This window comes from Oryx dammah, unplaced genomic scaffold, assembly GCF_014754425.2.
Source record: "Oryx dammah isolate SB20612 unplaced genomic scaffold, SCBI_Odam_1.1 HiC_scaffold_12, whole genome shotgun sequence".
NCBI classification, from domain to species: domain Eukaryota; kingdom Metazoa; phylum Chordata; class Mammalia; order Artiodactyla; family Bovidae; genus Oryx; species Oryx dammah.
This window is the reverse complement of record NW_024070196.1, coordinates 67,880,050-67,900,047: the sequence shown is the minus strand read 5'-3', so window position 1 is coordinate 67,900,047 and position 19,998 is coordinate 67,880,050. Positions and strand designations below refer to the sequence as shown.

General features: G+C 52.7%; 1 protein-coding gene across 4 annotated transcripts; it reads left to right on the top strand.

Annotated features, from left to right (window-relative positions):
* The first annotated feature begins 3,999 nt into the window (after positions 1-3,999).
* Positions 4,000-19,358, top strand: NIPSNAP1 (nipsnap homolog 1). 4 transcript variants are annotated; one of them, XM_040251006.1, is made up of 10 exons: positions 4,000-4,143; positions 11,278-11,405; positions 11,590-11,635; positions 11,862-11,956; positions 14,063-14,133; positions 14,290-14,430; positions 14,707-14,738; positions 15,076-15,170; positions 16,326-16,409; positions 17,696-19,358. In XM_040251006.1, the coding sequence occupies exons 1-10, from the start codon at positions 4,046-4,048 to the stop codon at positions 17,758-17,760; spliced, it is 855 nt and encodes a 284-aa protein (XP_040106940.1). In that variant the 5' UTR covers positions 4,000-4,045; the 3' UTR covers positions 17,761-19,358. The 4 variants fall into 4 exon arrangements, with proteins under 4 accessions (XP_040106940.1, XP_040106938.1, XP_040106937.1 ...); XM_040251005.1 differs by lacking the exon at positions 4,000-4,143 and adding an exon at positions 9,732-9,847; XM_040251004.1 differs by having other exon boundaries at positions 4,009-4,143; positions 14,063-14,430.
* The last annotated feature ends 640 nt before the right edge of the window (positions 19,359-19,998 follow it).

Below are 19,998 nucleotides of genomic sequence, written 5' to 3'. Positions count from 1 at the left end.
TCGGAGAGGTAGGGGAGGGAGAGACCCTAGGGCAGAAAAACAGTGATGCCAGGGAGACATGCTCATAGAAGATGGCTTGGACATCTGAGTCCAATCCCAGTAATTAAGCTGGGCCCAGGGCACAACCTAACTGTAGGAGCCAGCCGCCAAGAATCTTTTTTTTTTTTTTTTTATTAATTTCTGGATGCCCTGGGTCTTCACTGCTATGTGTGGGCTCTCTCTGCTTGTGGTGAGCAGGTGCTGCCCTCTAGTAGCCGAGCGCGGGTTTCTCACTTCGGTGGCTTCTCTTGTTGGCACGCAGGCCCTAGAGCACATGGGATTCAGCAGTTGTAGTACACGGGCTTAGTTGCTCCTCAGCCTGTGGGATCTTCCCGGACCAGGAAGGGATCAAACCTCTCCATGTCCCCTGCGTTGCAAGACAGATTCTTACCCACTGGACCCTCAGGGAAGATTCCTCCCAGGAATCGTACACGTTGGTATTGACATCCTTGTAAGGCCCCCTCCCACACTGAGCAGGGCTGACCTGTGTCACCAAAGAGATATTCAGAAATGACAGGGTATGATTTCCAAGGTCAGTTCACAAAGTCCTTGAAGGTTCCCACTTACTCTCTCCTGGATCACTCGCTCTGGGGGAAGTCACCTGCCATGTGGTGAAGACACCCACGCAGCACTTGAGAGGCCCATGTGGCAAAGAACTGAGGTCGCCGGCCAGGAGCCCCCAGCAACCCGCGCTGACTTGCTAGGTGTGTGAGCGGCCCACCTCGGAAGCAGATCCCACAGCCTCCATCAGGCCTTCAGGTGACCACAGCCCAAGCCAACGTCTTGACTGCAATGTGGTGAAAGACCCTGAGCCAGAAGTAGCCCAGCCAGCCACTCATTCGTGAATTCCTGACCCATTTGGAACCGTGTGAGCTCATAAATGTTCATTGTTTCAAGCTGCTAAATTTTGGGAGAATTTATTCCACAGCAATTGGAAATGGTCTAATTATATTACTCCTTACTTGCAGAATTGTCTTCCAACAGCCATCTGGTTTTCTGCCCAGAAGGCACGGTCCATGGGGCAGGGACCCATTCCCACCAGGTGCCGAGTTAACAGGCATTGCATGTCACTGAGTGCCACGCAGTCAGCTCCCCTGCCCTGCTCCTTCCAGCAGAGTCAATGGGGTTAGTTAAATGAGGAAAAGATTCTGGGGGTGGATGGATGTGTGAGCCAGGGAGAGAGAAAGAGCCACAGTTAGGATGATCATATGTCCCAGTTTGCCCAGGGTAGAGGGGTTTTCTGGGATAGGGGACATTTAGTGTCCAAACAGGGACAGTCTGGGGTAAACTGGAGTGAGCTGGTCTCCCTGGCTGGGGTGGGAATGGAGGTCTCAAAGCTGCATTTCCAGTGAGCTGGCCAGACTGGTTCCCTTGGCCTGGATATGGAGACTCATCCATCTGATCTGGTCAGGGGAGAGAACGTGCTCGTGGAGGGCCTAGTTTGATCTTCCTATCCCACTAAAACAGCAGGAGATGGGAAGATGGTCTTACAAATGCCTAGACTAGGGCTTCCCTGGTGGTCCGATGGTTAAGACTCTATATGCCAGTGCAGGGGATAAGGCTTCAATCCGTGGTCCGGGGAGGATTCCACCTGCTTTGAGGCAACTGAGCCCTCTCCCCCTGGAGCCTGTGCTCTGAATCAAGAGATGCACCGGCAGTGAGAAGCCCGTGCACCCAACTAGAGAGTAGCGCCCGCTCACTGCAGCTCGAGAAAGCCTGAGTGCAGCAACAAAGACCCAGTGCAGTCAAAACTGAATACATTTAAAAGAAATACCTAGACCAGCAGGAGGAGGCTTTGGGCCAGCCCTTCCTCATTTTCCCCAGCAGAGATGGCCAGGAAGACCAAGAGTTTGGTAAGGACTCTCACACTAGACCTGGAGGATAAGCCCTTCCCTGTCCAGGGGTCCTGGCTCCCCGTGGCTTGATAACCAAATGACCAGTTAGTTGCTGTGCAGCCTCTCTTGTCACAGTCCAGTGACGGGTCACCAAGGCCATCCACTCCATTGTTAGAAAAGTACTCCTTGTACGGAGCGAGGAGATGCCTCCACGTCATCTCCACCTTCTGATGACATCCGATGATGCTGAACAGTCCAAACCCATTCCTTCCTGGAGGCCCTTTCACATACTGTGCACACATTGTTTCCTCTGCCCAAGGCTCTCCTTGCCCTGCTTGCTGCTGGCAGACTCTGCTGAAACTTTAAAGTGTTAGTCACTCAGTCATGTCTGACTCTTTGAGACATCCTGGACTGTAGCCCGCCCAGCTCCTCTGTCCATGGGATTCTCCAGCAAGAATACTGGAATGGGTTGCCATTCCCTTCTCCAGGGGGTCTTCCCGACCCAGGGATCGAACCTGGTCTCCTGCATTGCAGGCAGAGTCTTTAAATGTCTGAGCCACCAGGGAAGCCCAGCCCAGGTCTAACATCAGGCCACCTGTGAGGCCCAGTGAGCTGTCACGCCCACCTCTCCACACCTGCCACACTTGGTTCTTCCACCACAGGACACCAGTGACGTGTTACTTGCTGCACCTCCATCTCCCCATCTGAGCTTTTCCTGAGTGACTGTGTCTGGGAACACGTCAGTCATGGTCCCAAGGAGCAACTGGGCTCAGCTGTGTGTTAACATAAAGTAACCTTCAGCCTTAGCTGTAAAGCACCAGGGATACAATATCTTCATTGCATTTATTCTGATGGTTCTGCCTGTGTATCACAGTTGATTTAGGTTTTTTGTTTATCATGATGATATACAGTATCCTTTTAAAATAAATCTTGCAAAGAATACATATTCATTGTAGCAGCTTCAGAAAGCACAAGGGAAAAAAATAGTACAGGCCTCACTTCCTAATAGAAATTATCATTGACCCTCAAAGTCTATATAGAACCTCACAGTGTCTCTTTGCCCCTCCCCAGTATAAGTCCTCATAGCTCTCCGTATTTTTTCATAGCCTGTATCACAATTGGTAAAAAATATTTTTGTGTATATTTTTCACTTTTTCAGCCAATATTTTTAGCATGTCAGGCAAGAGAGGGGAGAAGGGTTAGGTCTAAGGTCTCTGCCCCAGGGGGGTCAATACCAGTTTGATTTTGTCTCCCCAGCCAGGCCAGGCCTTAAATTCCAAGAGGGCTGGGGGCTTGTCGTTCTGGCCATGTTTGGCGTCTCAGGGCTCAGCACATGGTCTAGCCACGTGGACTCAACATTTGCTGAAGGAATCACAAAATTAAAGCCTGCCAGGGCACTCCTCCACCCCAAGCGTACCAGGAGGGAGCTACCATCAGCCTCCGCCTCGGTAGGTGGACAGTCTTTGGCGGGTGTGTATGCACATACTCTCTTAGGCTCCTGGCGCCCCCTCTATAGCGTCTGCAGGCCCTCTGCTCCCACTGAGGTCTGTGACCTGGGGGACCGTGGCCTGGGAGAGGGCTAGTCTGGAAGTTAGGCACAAGACCGGGGCAGAGCAGAAGGGCATGGAGCTCCAGGAGGCCCAGGCAGAGATGGTAGAGCGGGATGGGAAGGGAAAAGGAGATGATGGCGAGAAAGTGCCCCTGCAACCCAGAGCCTTGTCCATCTGTCTTAAGATGTTAGGGGGTTTGTTCCTTTCAGCCTATGATAAACGGTACCTGTGCCCCATCCTCGCAGGAATGCACAGGCGCACAGAAGTGTATACCATTTCAAGCGGGGCTACTGACCCTCTGCCACTCACCGTGGAGGGCCCCTTTAAGAACCCCTGGTGTTATTGTTCAATGCTCCCATTTTACGGGGTGGAAACTGAGGCCCAGACTGGGCGAAGGGTTTGCTCCAGGCCACAGAGCAAGTCTGTTGCCGAGCTGCAGAGGCTCAAGGACAAGAAACCGGACCTCTGCCCTGCATCTGCGTTGCGGGAAGAGAGGGGACAACGCCCACCTGCCCGGCTGGCGAGGGAGGCGGGCGAGCCGGTGGGGCGGGGCTTACCCGAGTCCCGCCTCCGCTGCCGGGTTCGGGGGCGGGGCCTCCCTCCAACCTGCACCGCTCCAACATGGCTCCGCGTCTGTGCAGCATCTCTGCGGCGGCGCGGCGGCTGCTGGGGGGCCCGGGGTCGGGCCCCCGGGACGTTGCGGCTGTGGCTGCGGCGCGGTAAGAACCGGGCGGGGCCTGGGGCGGAGTGGTGCGCCTGGGGGCTGCAAGAGTGAGAGCCAGGGTCTGGGCCTGGGGGATGGGCAGAGGCTCGGGCTTGCAGTCTAATGGTTAGAGGCCGAGGGCGAATCTCTAAGCCTGAGGAAGAGGTCTGGGCAAAGAATGGGGGAGGTGGGAAAGGTGGGCGCAGGGTCTTTGCCATGCTGGGTACTTGGCTCTGGGCAGAGACTGAAGGACAGGGTGAATGGGAGGGGCAGGCCCTGGGCCGTGGGGAGTGGGAACTGGCTGAGGGCGGGAGCAGTGGCCTTTTCCCTGGCCTTTGCGGTGACTGTGAGATGGGCACCCCGGGGACTTGTACGACAGGCAGCTCCTCGCTTGGCTGGTTCTGGGCTCAGAGGTTTGGGGAGGAGTGGAGATTGCCAAGGGCCGTGGCTGCACAGACCCTTGGCTTCCCAACCATAAACAGCACAGGGGAGCAAAGAAGCCTGAGAAAGGGTGGGGGCTCCCAAGGTCGCTCCCCCTGCCGCCCTGTGGCAGCACCGAGTCTGGACCCAGGCCTCCTGACACCCCTGTGGTCCTTGCACCATTACTGGTGGCCTTCTGGGGGAGGGAGGCTGGCTGGACCGGGCCCAGAGCCTGGTCTTTTGTCTGGTGCCTCCTCTGGGCCTGGCTGCCTGGCCCTGGGCGGCCCCGCCCTCCTCCCTCTGGCGCCCTCTTCTTCCCCCATCTCTGCTCTTCCCACCCTCCACACAGTTGCCTGTCCCTCCCACTGGACCATCACCTCATCTTTCTGTTTCCCCAGCCCTTGGCTCAGGGCTCAGGACAGTGTGTGCTCAGGAACATTTGCCAAAGAAGTGAGGACACCTGTCCCCCGACCTGTGGAAAGGAGGCAGGGGTCTGTCCTGCCCAGCAGCCTGGGTGTGAAGCTGAGTTCTGTTAGACTTTGTTGTGAGACGCTACAGAGTGTTGTGAAGTGGGGTCGGGAGGCTGGAGAAGAGGAGCCAGGCGCGTGCCCTCACCCCGTTGCTCAGTTGCTAAGTTGTGTCCAACCCTGTTGCGACCCCTTGGATGATAGCCCGCCGGGCTCCTCTGTTCATGGGGTTATCCAAGCAGGAATACTGCAGTGGGTTGCCGTTTCCTTCTCCAGCTTCCCCACCCACCCTGTTATTGTTCAGTCGCTAAGTTGTGCACGACTCTGAGACCCCATGGACTGCGGGACGCCAGGCCTCCCTGTCCTACGCTATCTCCCAGAGTTTGCTCAAACTCATATTCATTGAGTAAGTGATGCCATCCAACCATCTCATTCTCTGTCACCCCCTTCTCCTCCGGCCCTCAATTCTTCCAGCATCAGGGTCTTTTCCAATGAGTCAGCTCTTCACATCAGGCGGCCAAAGTATTGGAGCTTCAGCTTTAGCATCAGTCCTTCCAGTGAATATTCAGGGTTGATTTCCTTTAGGATTCACTGGTTTGACAGCTCAGTAATTGGAGAGAAAGCTCATGACATGGAGAGAACCTAGAGTTTGCCTGGCACCTACACACCCAACTCAGCCTTTTCAGTGAGGTCACCTTGCATGAATTATTTGGCCTCTTGAAGTCTCAGATTCCTCATCTGTAAAATGGGGGTGAGAAAGTAGAATGATTTCACAGAGTTGTTGAGGATTAGCAGTCGTGTGTAAGGTACCCAGCGCTTGGTGAACTTGTAACAAATGTTGCCCCTTGCCCAAGCCTATGTCTCAAGCAGTGTCTTCATGAGTCCCTTATAATGTCAGGGCTGAAGGGGCTTTGGGAAGGTCATGTTCTATGATCCCCTCATTTTCCAGATGAGGAAATCCAAGCTGGGGGCAGGACCTCATTTCTCTAGCCTTACAGAACTGGTTGGTGGTAGACCCAGAACATCAAGAGAGACCACAGGAGGAACATAGGCCTTGTAGGCAGCCTGCTGCTCCGTAATCTTGGACGAGGTGCTGAACCTCTAGGGCCCTTAGTTTCCTTCTCTTTGAAGTAGGATTGGAGGTCCCTGCTAGGTGTTTTTTGCAGGATTGCTGTGAACGTGCTTGGATTCATACTTATCAAGTCTCTCAAGGACTGCTGCGAAGTTACCTGTGCCCTGGTTCCCACCTTGGATACCTGGGAACATCCCCTCCTGCCAACCTCTGTCTGCCCCCATCTCTCTGGAGTCCCTTAGAGGGGCCCTCTGGCCTCTTGAGCTCAGAGTGGGGCTCCTGGGGTCCAATCACAGTGTGGGCTTTGAAGTTAGATGGACCTGGATTGGAATCCTCTTGGTCATTGGTTAATTGTCCTTGAATAAGGCCTGGTACATCTCTGGGCCTCATTTTTCTCTGTTTTGTTTTTGGTTTTGTTTGTTTTTGAGCCTCATTTTTCTCAGAAACATATTGTGAAGATCAGTTCTCAGCACATAGTAAGTGCTCAATACGCAGCAGTTGTCACTGCTACGTCAGTAGTCCTGTTGTTAAAAGGACTTTAGTTCTTCCTGTATGTCTGCTAAAGACATTATTGTGTATGTGTGTGTGTGTGTGTGTGTATGAGTCACTCAGTCGTGTCCAACTCTTTGTGACCCCATGGACTGTAGCCCACCAGGCTCCTCTGTCCATGGAATTTCCAGGCAAGAATACCAGAATAGGTAGTCATTCCCTTCTCAGGGATCTTCCCGACCCAGGGATCGAACCCAGGTCTCCTGCATTGCAGGCAGACTCTCTACTGTCTGAGCCCCCAGGGAAGCCTGAAAACATACTTGTGGAGCAGTAAACAGAAACATGGGCCCTTTCTAAAGTCAGCCGACTCCAGACAGAAGAGTGTTTCAGAAGATGCGTAGCGCCGAGCTTCCTAGCGTGTCAACCCAGGACAGTCCGGGGCGGTTTCACGCGGGGTGGCACCAGACCACTGATCCCTGTTGAGAGTGCCAGTGTGTCTCTAAAGTTCTCATCTGGGGCAGACATTTGTTGAACAACTCCCAGGCTAAAAGTGTTGTGCTGGGTACCCTAACGGGTGGAGAATGTCTGCTCCAGGCTGAGAGGGAAATAGGAGAGGTGGGCTTTTTGTTTGTTTTTTGGCCACGCAGCGTGTGGAAACTTAGTTACCCACCAGGGATCTAACGCGCACCCCCTGCACTGCTGGAAGTCCCAGGAGAGGTGTTTTTATGGAAGGGGTTGAACTGGTTTTTCTAGGCCTAAGGGGCATTCTTAATATAGTTTAGATAGCAGAATCTTTGGTGTTTCTGGGATAATTTACTGAGATTACATGAAAAAAGAAAGAAATTGGGACTACCTTAGAGCAGTGATCCTTAAGCCTGAGCGTGCGTCAGAATCCCCTGGCAGACTTGTTAAAACCCAGATTGCTACGCCCGCCCCTGGAAGTTTCTGTTGCAGTGGTTCTGGGTGGAGCTGGAAAAGCTTTAACAAGTTATTGCTGCTGCTGCTAAGTCACTTCAGTCGTGTCCGACTCTGTGCGACCCCATAGACGGCTAACAAGTTCTTAGGTGATGCTAATGATAGGGAATCTTGGATTGGTGGTCACCAAATTTAGAAGGGAAGTGGGGACTTCCTGGCGGTCCAGTGGTGAAGACTCCGCACGTCCACTGCTGGAGGCTTGGGTTCAATCCTTGGCTGGGGAACTAAGAACGCACAAGCTGAGTGGGGCAGCCAAAAACAAATAAAAAAGAAAAATGTTTTTAAAAAAAGGAAATTGACTTGAAAGCTTGGCGAAATAGATTAGAGCCAGTGGAGACATCTAGCCTTGGTTTACGGGCAGTAGGGAGCAATCGAAGATTTTCAAGTGGACAGATAGCATCACAACCATGGTACTTCACAAGACTGATGGGCAGGTTAGGAAAAAAGAGGACAAGTGGGAGCCAGGAGATCAGTTAGGTAGGAACAGTGATACTAGCTGCACTGCTGTGTCTGCCCTTTTCTCTGCAAGGTACATCTTGTTGCCCTGATAGATGAGGAAAATGAGGCTCAGAGAGGTGACGCTGAGCTTGGACTAGTCCTGGATTTGTCCAGAACCTGTGCTCTTAAGCAGTAACTCTGCTGGTGGTGGGGGGGATACAAAGGGGCCCTGCATCCCGAGTCCACACACAGAGTCCAGGTCCACCCTCTCTCTGCTTTCCTACCTCCCGATGTCATCATTTTCATGCAGCTCTGTCTTAGCTCCCCTACGCTCCACTCTCCCCCGGCATGGGCTGAGCATGTGCCGCGTGCCCAGCACTCTTCCAGGGCCTGGGGAGACAGCGGGGATGCACAGAGAGAGAGCATCGCAGTCTACATGGGGCTGCTGCCAGTGGGAGATGGCAAACGGCACATACTAAACCCCCAGATTCTACAGTGTGTTAGAAGGAGCGATGGAAAAAATAGGGAGCAGGGTGAGAAGGGTTGGGGAGCTCAAGGACAGGAGAATGTTGTCATTTCATTGAAAAAGTGAAATTTGAACTCTTGAAATGTGAACCTACAGATGCTAGCTTCAAGTTCAGACCCTTCTCTGGGATCTTCTTGGGACCTGCAGAAAAGGTCTTTGGAGATAGGCTGCGCCGCCCTGCTCTTTTGACACGTGGGGAAACCGAGATGTGGAGGCAGGAAAGAGGAGGTGGGAAGAGTTGGGAGCTCCCGGACACTCCCCAGCACCCAGGTTCCAGGCTCTCTCTCCAGGGCTGGCCGCTTGGCTGTTTATCTTGGTCAATGCTGATGTTAATAAATTACTCAAGGCCCAGTCCCGGAGCAAAGGTCTTGGTTGACAAAGAGTAGGAGTTACTGTCCTCTCGGTCACCACTCCTTCTGGGGGACACAGCCGCTCTAATTCAAACCAAAGGTCAGGTCCTTCCACCAGTGGCTTTGCTAAAAAACACCTGCCTCTTTAGAGTATCTCCCTATGCTAGTTCCCCCGGTTGGTACCTGACCTGAGGGTGGAGCTGGCTTTAGAGGAGAGAGCTCTGCCCCAATTTGCTGTGTGACCTGAGACAAGTTTCTTAACCCTCCCACCCATGACCTTCTATTTTCTTGTCTCAAAAATGGAGATATGAATAGTATTAATGTTATATTCTCATTGCGTAGATTCAGCGGGATCCTGGTACTGACAGGCTGATCACGGGTCCCTGGCAGAGGCTATCCTCAGCCAGTGTTAGCCGTAGTGAGGCTCTGGTCCCGTTTCCACAGACCACATTGGCCATCTGATGACAACTGCCTTTTTTTTTTTAATTAAAATTTTTAAAACACTGAAGTGTAGAGTTTGCCTGGTGGCTCAGATGGTAAAGAATCTGCCTGCAATGCATGAGACCCAGGTTCAATCGCTGGGTCAGGAAGATCCCCTGGAAAAAGGAATGGCTTTATATATATATGGCTTTATATATATATATATATATATATATATACTTTTAATGGTTTTTTATATATGACTTTATATATATATATATATATTCTTTTTCAGATTTTTTTTTTTTTGACTGCATGGTATGCGGGATCTTAGTTCCCTGACCAGGGATCAAACCCTAGCCCCCTGAAGTGGAAGTTCAGAGTCTTAACCACTGGACCACCAGGGAAGTTCGTGCCTTTTTGTTTTTAATGAAGCAGTACACACACAACGATAGAAAGCCTATGAATTCAGAAATATTTAAAAGTTGTTTTTTTTTTTTAGCTTTACAAAAAATTTTCATGAATAACGAAAAGTTTAATCATCTTCCTCTTGCCTCTCCCAGGTAAGCAGTATTAACGGCATGGGGCTGAGAGTTCCCCAGAGGCCTAGTTAGGACTCGATGCTTTCACTGCTGTGACCTGGGCTCATTCCCTGGTCAAGGAACTAGGGTCCTGCAGGCCGCCTGGTGTGGCCAAAACCAAACAAACCAACAAAAAAAAAAACAGTTCGGAACAAATCCTTACTTACCTTTCCTCTGTGCTCATACAAATATATCATCATTTTTAAGGTGCTGTTCAGATTTTATCAGTCCCAGTGCTCAATCCAGATTTTGGAGAAAAGCAATACTTTGATTTGCAAGACATTTATTCTAGCCACAGAAAAAGAAGAGAACTTGCTGATGGGGCCCCCACAGCCCAGGCTCCTGGGCTGGAACTCATCTAGCAGGAGGCTGGCATTTCAGGCCTGGCTACAAGCCTCACCGCTGCTGCTAAGTAAGATGATTTACCACCTCTGGCAGCCTAAACATAACCCCACCCCGGCTGGGACCTTGTGTGGGGGAGTGCAGTTATGATCTGGCAGGACCTGGTGATTTGTCCCCCTGCTCTGAACAAGGCATGTCATTCATTCATTCAGCCACGTGCACAGGGCAGGTATTTGTCAATCAAGTGTTGGCTGAATGAGTGAATGAATCTTGCCTTCTGATGCCTTTGACCCCCTCTATCTGCCTTTATCTGCCAAATCAGCCCTGGAGATTTGGAACCTGGCAAGATCACCTCCATCGGAGAGCTCACCCAGACTTCCAGGGGCCAAGATCAGGCTCACTCATCTGGGCTCTCCCAGAGACCTCTGGCTGTAACTGTGTTCCAAGGTCCACTTCTTTGAGAGGACTGTGACCTCCTCAAGGACAGAGCCTGTGTGTCTCGGGCGCTCCATTTGTGGGGGCTGCATCAGGCATGGGCTAGGTGTAGTGTGAGCACTGGGGAGGACCGTGGGTGCAGGCTTCTCGTCAGAGGGGACAGAAATTGCAAAGAAAGCACAGAGTGAAAGAATCTGGTGTGTTCGGGAGAGGCGCACCTGGAGAGCAGGATATACAGGTAGGGGGTGGACCGGAGGGAGGCTGCCAGGGTAGGTTGGGCTGTCACAGGTTTTAGACACCAGGCCAGATGTGTTTGGGGTTCACCCTTTTGGCAAGGGATACAGTTGCAGGGTCCAAGTGCTGGACCTCTTGGAAGGGGGTGAAGGGGAGGCAGGGAGGCTGGAGAGAGAGGCGGGAGGTGGGGCTGCCTCTCTTGGCCACCTGAGGCTCTGCAAAGTTTCAAGAAGCGAACTGGGCAGCCGGGATCCCCGTGGCTGGCTCCAGTGACATGAAATCCGCTGGAGCTGCCATGGGATTCCGTGGCCCCATTCCCAGAAAAGTGGGTCACCAGCCTCGGGAAGCACGGCGTCTGGGCAGATGGAAGCAGGTCCCCCTTGAACTCCTCTCTCCCGCAGCTTCTATTCCAAAGACAATGAAGGCAGCTGGTTCCGGTCCCTCTTCGTACACAAGGTGGACCCCCGGAAGGACGCCCACTCCACGCTGCTGTCCAAGAAGGAGACCAGCAACCTCTATAAGATCCAGTGTGAGTGGCTGCTGAGTCGGCCGACCTGCCTTCCCGGGGGCCTGCGAGGCTCCTGCTGGGGATTTGAAGAGGGTCTGGGACATCTGAGCTGTGCTGGGCGCCCAGGCTCTGTGGGGCTACCCCATCCCAGCTTCCCACACCCCCTCCCCTCGCTTCACCTCCCGTTCTCTGTCCTCTGTCACAGTTCACAATGTGAAGCCCGAGTGTCTGGACGCCTACAACAGCCTGACGTGAGTGAGCCTAACCCTCCCGTCCCCGCCCCTGCCTGGATGGGGGACTCTGTCCCAGCCCTGTTCTCCGTGCACAAATCCGGGGGCTGTAGATTTCAGAGCCACACGTCCTGTGCGGCCTCTGCATGTTAGCGTCCTGAGGGCCTGAGTCGGAAGCCTTATCCCAGGGGCTCTGGGGGCTGGTGTGAGCCCTCCCCCTTCTCTGTGACCCCACCACCACCCACAGGGAGGCTGTGCTGCCCAAGCTGCACCTGGATGAGGACTACCCCTGCTCGCTCGTGGGCAACTGGAACACGTGGTACGGGGAACAGGACCAGGCAGGTGAGCTGCCCACCCCCAGCATAGATGGCTGCCCTCCAGGCCCCCTGCACAGTGGTGCCCAGAGGGGTCCTTCTCAGTGCAGTCCTCACGGGCTTCCTCCCCTGCTCACGTCTGTGATGGCTCCGCCTGCCCTTGGGGTGGCCCACGAGGCTCTTGAGCCCTTCCCTGCCCTGCCTCGGGTCTCCTCTCGCCACGTCTTCCTGCTCACCGCACCATCCCACCCCAGACTCCTTTCCGTTCTTCAAGTGGACAGGTTTTCCCTCTAGTTCCAGGCTGTGTTCCCCCTGTTTCATTTCATCACCCTGAAGCTCTTTCTCCCTGGCCTCCTTTTCCTGGCTCACTCCTCTACTCACCTTTTATTTCGGTGTAGACATCACCTCCTCCTGGAGGCCTCCCCTGATTCCCTCCACCCGAGCTGGGTGAGGCAGCTCTCCTGTCTCCCCAGCCCCCAGGACTTGCCTCTCCACAGCCTAGACCATGTGCCCTGTTGTGTCTGCCTCCCAGCGGGCAGGGCCCCTGCCTGTCTTTCTTCACCACAGAATCCCCAGGAGGCCATACATATTTATAGAATGAACAGGGCCTCTTGTCTGAGCTGGTTCCGTGCAGCTTCAGGAATACCCCCAGCCCCATCCCATGTCGGTTGGCACTAGCTGTGAGGACCCACACATGAATTCGGTTCACTCACAGCGTCCCAGCCACTCCGAGGGGCCTTGGCTTTTAGATCTGTGCTGTCCCAGGGGGTAACCACTAACCACATGCAGCTATTTAAATTTAAATTGGGTCAAGTTAAATAAAAAGAAAAATTCAGTTCCCCAGTCAACAGAAGCCACATTTCAAGTGCCCTTTGATAGAAATATGTGACTCATGGCTACCATCTTGGTAGGCACAGCTGTAGAACTTTTCCATTATAGTAGAGAGTCCTTTCAGACAGTGCTGATTAGACTGCAAATAGCACAGGGGGCTCCTCTGGCCCTGATAGAAGGTCCTCTGTGCTTCCCTTGAACACTCCCAGCAATGGGGAGCTCACTATCTCACAAGCCAACCTATCTCATCTTTCAGTTGCCCTGATAATAGTATTATTTTTTTTTTAATCTGTGATCTGCAGTGAGGTAGATTCTCTTAATCATTTATTCTGTTTCAGCAATCATCAGCACATTGATAGTGGGGTAAGAAAAAGCCAACTGTCTTCCATTGCACCCCTTACAGTTTTCCCATTTTAAGGTACAACTTAATCAGTTTCTGCAGTACTTCTTGGATTCTCCTGAGTATTTGCTAATTGAGAAATGAACTTTGAGTAATGGGAACTTGAATTTTAAAGCATGTCTATATTTTGGGTGTCTTGAAGGACTGTGCATCTTGTAGAATCAGGTGGGGAGCAGACTTCCTGAGGAATCCACATTTTAATGAATTTGTAAGAACCCAGTACAGAGGCTGTGATTTAAAAAAAAATGCAAATGGAGCAAAGAATTTTCATTGGAAAGTAAGCCTTCCTCCTGCTCGAGATCCCGAAGCCTCAGTTCTCTGGCCCCAGGGCAGCTCCTGTCACAATCTCTCGGGTCTCCGTTGAGAGACGGTGCACAGCCCAGCATCTCTGGATATGTCCCTCCCTGCCGAAACACACGTGGCAGCATACCGCACGTGCTGTTCTGTTCCTTGGCTTCATTTTCAATTCACTGTCTTGGAGTAATCCATCTCAGCCTACCCGCCCCTTCCTTTGACCCAGCCTACCCCTCACAGACCTGCTATGAGGTCAGCTTTACACATGCCGCAGCTCCTAGGGTACAAGTTCACTCTGATCCTCTTGTTGCTCTTTAAGGAAGATTGGGTGGGTGCATTATTCTCAAAATGGGGACATTGAGGCCTAGAGGGGTCAAAGGCCACTTGGCAGAGCTGCAGCTCAAACCCTAGTCTCCTAGGTTTGTGTCTGGGGTTTCCCCTGCCCAGCACTGCCCCTGGCAAGGCAGAGGAACTCAGAGAGTCTTGATGCTACAGAGAACTGGCTGGAGGCTCCTCCCATTACATACACATGGAGCTTGGTGGGGGCAGAGCAGGGCAGGGTCCCCGCAGCCCCCTGACCTGTGCCTTCCTCCCTGTCCCCACAAACAGTACACCTATGGCGATTCTCAGGGGGCTACCCAGCCCTCATGGACTGCATGAACAAGCTCAAGAACAATAAGGTACGTGGGCATCCACTCGGCACACCTCTCCGGATGCTGGTTCTGACTCAGCCCTGTGTTGGGGGCTGCTTCCACCACTCCCTGGGGCATACCGCTAGGGGGTGGGGCACTTCCTGGCTGCTGTGCCCAGCTCGCCTAGCCCCACCCCGCCCGCAGGAGTACCTGGAATTCCGAAAGGAGCGGAGCCAGATGCTGCTGTCCAGGAGAAACCAGCTGCTCCTCGAGTTCAGCTTCTGGAACGAGCCACAGCCTAGAGCCGGCCCCAACATCTACGAGCTGAGGACATACAAGCTCAAGGTGCCTCCCCCGCTTGCCTGCAGCAGTGTGCTGTCCAGGGATCCTGAGAGGTGGGGGGTAGGCCCAGTGCCCCAGCACCTGGACTGGGGCTTCTGGCCTCAGAAGAGGTGTGTACGCACGTGTGCATACATGTACGCTCAGGTGTGAGTCAGGGCCCCTGAAGGAGGCCAGGCGGCCCCTGGAGCTGGAGATACAGTTTCCCAGCTCCACCCAACAGTGAGGCTTGAAATCCCAGGTAGGGGTTCATTCCCACCCTCTGCTCTGGTTCTCTTTCAGCCAGGAACCATGATCGAGTGGGGGAACAACTGGTGAGTGGTCGTGCCAGGGAGTTGGAGGGTCCCTGATCACCTGGTGGGCCTCCTTTTCCGGGTGCTGTGGCGGAGAACACGGCATCCTCTGTGCCTCGTGGCTCCAAGAGCAGGCCACGATCCAACCAAGGGGGTGAGGATCCTCCAGACGATTGGCATGGAACACACAGCCAGAAGCCGCACCTCCGTCACCCAAGTCCCCGATCGGCTCTGAGAGCCGAGGGCTCTACCCCGGGCTCCTCCCTCGATGCGTGACTGAGAAACCAGCCCGGGGTCCCCACAGAGGGCCCTATGCACCCGCCTGGGCCTCGGCCCCACGCTCTTCTGCCGTCCCCAGGGCTCGGGCCATCAAGTACCGGCAGGAGAACCAGGAGGCAGTGGGCGGCTTCTTCTCGCAGATAGGAGAGCTCTACGTCGTGCACCATCTCTGGGGTAGGCTGGGGACCCGCCAAGAGCCCTCCGTGGCCCCCTCGTTTCTCCACTGTCACTCTGCGTCGACACTGCAAATACATTAGTGTCCTTGTGGAGCTTACGTTCTGGCAGAGGGAGACACCACCTCAGACATAAACTAACAAAAAGGATAATTGTGGATTTTTACAAATCATCAAGGGACAGGGAGAAATAATGAAGACAGACATGGAAAGCTTCATTGGCTTGAATAGACCAGGACATCTTTCTAAGGAGGTGAAATGTAAGCTTAGCTACAGAATGAGGAGTCAGCTGCAAACTGTCAGAGAATGGTATTCCAAGTAGAACAACACGTGCAAAGGCCCTGTGGCAGGGAAAGGCCTTCAGGGTTTTGAGGCATGCATAGGAGCCCAGGGTGGAGGGAGTGGGGAAGAGAGTGGGAAGATGGGGATTGGCCAGATTGCACTGGGTCTTGCAGGCCACGAAGATGAGCTGGGACATATTCTAAATGCAACGGGAGACTGCTGCAGCTTTTTAAGCAGTGTGGTATGACCTAGTTTGCATTCTAATGATTGCTCTGGCTGCCATGTGCTATGTTAAGAGCACTTTGTAGGGGAGCAAAAGAGGATGTGGGGCATCAGGAGATGGTTACACCAGCTTGGGTGGGAGAGGATGCCGGCCTGGGCAGTGAAGATGCTGAGAGGCCCACAGATTCACTGGTCTGGAGGTGGAGCCAATGGGACTGGTGGATGAATTCTCTGCGTGGGGCGGGGAAAGACAGGAGACTCCAGGACTCCCGGACTCCTGCTTGAGCAGCTGTGTGTTGCTTCGTGAGACTCCTGGAGGAGCAGGTTGGAGGGGTCAGGAGTGTACATTTGGTCCTTGAAAGTGTTACCTTTCAATCACCGACACATCTAAGTGGACAGCGGGTACATTGTCAAGTGGATATGTCAGGTGGACACTGGATATTTGAGTCTAGAACCTGAGGGAGAGTTCTGGGCTGGAGATATACATTTGGGAGTTGTCAGCAAATGTACTGACTGTCAAAGCAGACAGCAGAAGCATCCAGGGAGGAAGAGATAGCAGGGGAGGGTTTGGGGCAATGGGAGGAGGGCCTCGTGCTGGGTATAGGCTCAGGTCCCCTGTGCCCCAGAAACGAGCCCAAGCCTTATCTCACAGCCTATAAAGACCTGCAGTCTCGGGAGGAGACCAGAAACGCTGCCTGGAGGAAGAGGGGCTGGGACGAAAATGTCTACTACACAGGTGAGCACCTCTTCAGAAGTCATCTGCCAAGAGCTCCATCTGAGAATGGAATCCCCTCTGTAAGGAGATCTAGCCTCACTTGATTACCTCTCCTGATGGGGAGCTCACTTTCAGGACAGTGAGTTCATAGGTTCCTGTCCTGGTGGCATGCTCTACAGGTTGCAGGCTGTCCTAGGTGAGTTCTCAAAGGGGCAGTAACCCAGCCAGGTGGTCTCTGCCTCAGAGAAGTGTTGTGGTTGACCACACAGTGTGACCTTGGGCCTGGTTTTTCACCTCAGTGATACTTTTTCTGCCTGTAAGATGGCGATGGTGATGGTGCCTCCCTCGAAGGACTGGAGGGAGGGTTCCAGAAGCTAATTTATAAAATTGTAGCCCAGACTCCAGCACAGAGGAAGCACAGTTTTTTTTCAAGCAAGTTTTTTGCTTATGGCATTTGCCACTTTGCTGGGACTCTTGAGAACCACCTGGAATCAGTACATGCTGATTGAGCGCTCACTGTGTGCGGACTTCTGGTGGGAGGGGGTCAGGAAGTGCAGAAAGAACATGGGCCTGTTTTCTCCTGAAGGCACTTATAGTTGAGCTTGCACACTTACCAGCTGGTAAATGCATCTCCTGATGAGTTAGCGGGAGCCTCATTCTTCTTAGTGTGGTCCCGGATGACAGTGTCATCCTCCCCTGAAAGCTTGTTAGAAATGCCCAATCTCAACCCGCCCCCCCCTACACACACTGAATCAGGATCTGCACTTGAATGAGAACTGTAGGGAATTTGGAAGCATGGTCAAGTTTAACAGTGCTGAGCAGGAAGAGTCTGACCACCTGGGTTACCTTGGCTGACCCTCTCCGGACTGCGGCGTCCCCACCTGTAACGAGTCAGCTGAACTAAGTCGGTGTTTTGCACACCTCAGCCCCTTGGGGGACACCCTCACAGCTTGAGTCCTGCCAGTTCCCTTCTGGTGCAGTTATTTTCTTGATCTCTTCCTTTGAATCCCCCTACCCTGTTCTTTGCCTAGCTTTGTCCTAAGCAATAATATCTGTGAAGTCACTTTTACTAATAAACAATGCTCGTTTTTTTTTTTTCCTTCAAATTTTGAAAGCTGCATTTGGTCATAACTTCAGTCCCCTCATATCCTGAAACTTGGGAGATGTGGCTGTCTCCATAGGCCACTCCAGGAGAGCGGGGGGCTTTAGCTATCTCAGCATCCCAGGCTTCCTCCTCCTCCGAGGGACAGTTTGCGGGGGTTGGCTCACCTCCAGCCCCTTCATGACCTCTGCCTCTCTCTCTGCAGTCCCCCTGGTGCGACACATGGAGTCTCGGATCATGATCCCTTTGAAGATCTCACCTCTCCAGTGATGCTGCCGCTGCCTCCATCTCCTCCCCCCTCTCCTTCAGGGTAGCCATGGACAGAGGAGCTCCCAGTTCTGCTGTCTTGGTTTTCTCTCCTACCCTATGGACTCTAGGGGGTTAGTGCTCAGGTCAGACAAGGGGGAGCTGAAGGATGATGGGGTTATGAAGACTTGCAGCCCTGCCCAGACCCTTCCCACCTTCCCTGCCCACTCTTTCCCCTGTGCAGGAAGCAGTTTTTAATTTCTCTGAATGGAACAGCAACCTTTTATGTCTTCTCACATTTCCTCCTCAGTTCATTTCAGTTCAGTCGCTCAGTCGTGTCCGAGTCTTTGCAACCCAGGCCTCCCTGTCCATCACCAACTCCCGGAGTTTACCCAAACTCATGTCTATTGAGTCAGTGATGCCATCCAACCATCTCATCCTCTGTTGTCCCCTTGTCCTCCTGCCCTCAATCTTTCCCAGCATCAGGGTCTTTTCAAATGAGTCAGCCCTTCACATCAGGTGGCCAAAGTACTGGAGTTTCAGCTTCATCAGTCCTTCCAATGAATACCCAGGTCTGATCTTTAGGATGGACTGGTTGGATCTGCTTGCAGTCCAAGGGACTCTCAAGTGTCTTCTCCAACACCACAGTTCAAAAGCATCAATTCTTTGGCGCTCAGCTTTCTTTATAGTCCAACTCTCACATCCATACATGACCATTGGAAAAACCATAGCCTTGACTAGACAGACTTTTGTTAGTAAAGTAATGTCTCTGCATTTTAATATGCTGTCTAGGTTCCTCCTAAGATTCCCCATCTCATGGTCACCAGTTCATAATCATCACCCTGGAAATCCTCAGTTTAGCTTAAGTTGCACAAAAGGTAGTGTGTCCAGTGATTAAAGGTGGCCTGGGAGGAGGTTAGGCGAGGCCAGGCTCTCAGGAATTCCCTGTTCTCCTCTGGGCCACCCACTTGCTGGACAGTCTGAGCCAAGACCCTCCTGCTGGTAAAAAGCCTAGAACTGCCTCAAGAAGCAAAAAGGAAAGCCCTCAAATTAGCTAAGTCGGCAGGATGTCCACATCTTCCACCCAGAAAGGCTGAGAGAAGGCATGGGAGCTGAGAAGAATCTGCGGGAGGGAAACAGATTGGAACAGGAGCCCGGAAGGTAGAACTTAGACCTTGGATTTGAACGGAAGAATTTAGAATACAGAATGGGGAAGACAGGTAACACAAGACCACTTGGGGAGGGGCTTCTAATACAGGACTGCTGAAGAGAGGTGCACCTCATTCTCCCCACACAAAGAGGTTGAGATCTGAATGAGCTGTTCCAGCCCTTCTGTGTAGGGAGAGCCTCCTGCTCTCCCAACTGCTCTCCTACTGGCAGAGCTACGGTTTAGGTCTTATATTTCCCTCACCCCGAATTCCTTTTCTCCTTCTTCATAGTCTGTCAGCCCTACCCTCATTCTCCTGGGCCATCGGGTGTGTGGAGTGGGGTCAGTGACTTTGGAGGCCTTCTCAGTGATCCCCACACCTCACAAACCTCTGGGTAGCTTGATTCTGCCTCCCTTTCAGGAAAACTTGTGCTGGAGTTGCTGATGGAACCAATTAAATATTTACTATAAACCATGATGTCTTTTCTTCACGTACAAGGAAATTTGGCAGGTGACCCCTCAGGCAGGGCCAGCTTCTCAGGTCCACCTGGCTCATCTGCCCCACTGGTGGGTATTGTGTTCTCAGAGATTCTGTTGGGGAGGGCCTCCCACTAGGGCAGAACTGCACAACATAACCAGGGATTCGGTTTCTACCTTCAGATAAGTAGAACGTACTGAACCCCATCTGTGCGATTCATACCAGGAGTAGAAAATACTTGAAGCTGTCAAATGCTGCATTAGATTTGCCTTGGTCAAATGGAGCCAAAAATGGGGGGAAAGGGCCGATTAAGATGGGGTTAATGCCCTCCCCAACTTGCCGCGGCGCTGCCCTCGCTATTGTGGGATGTTCTACTGTAACTATGACAGTAGTTAAGAACCCAGGTTAGGGAAGCAAATTTACAAATGTCCAGATCATGGCACTACAACATTCCTGTGTTACCTTGGGCACACGACAAATTCATTTGACAAATACTTGGCAGAGCGCCTACTAGTTGCTGGGCATTGCTTTAGGCGCTGGGGACAGAATGAACGAGCCCTTATTTGAACTTAAAAAGTTCAAAATGCAAGTCTGCCCTTAGAGCCTCGGTTTCCTGGTTTCAGTGGGTAACGTGAGG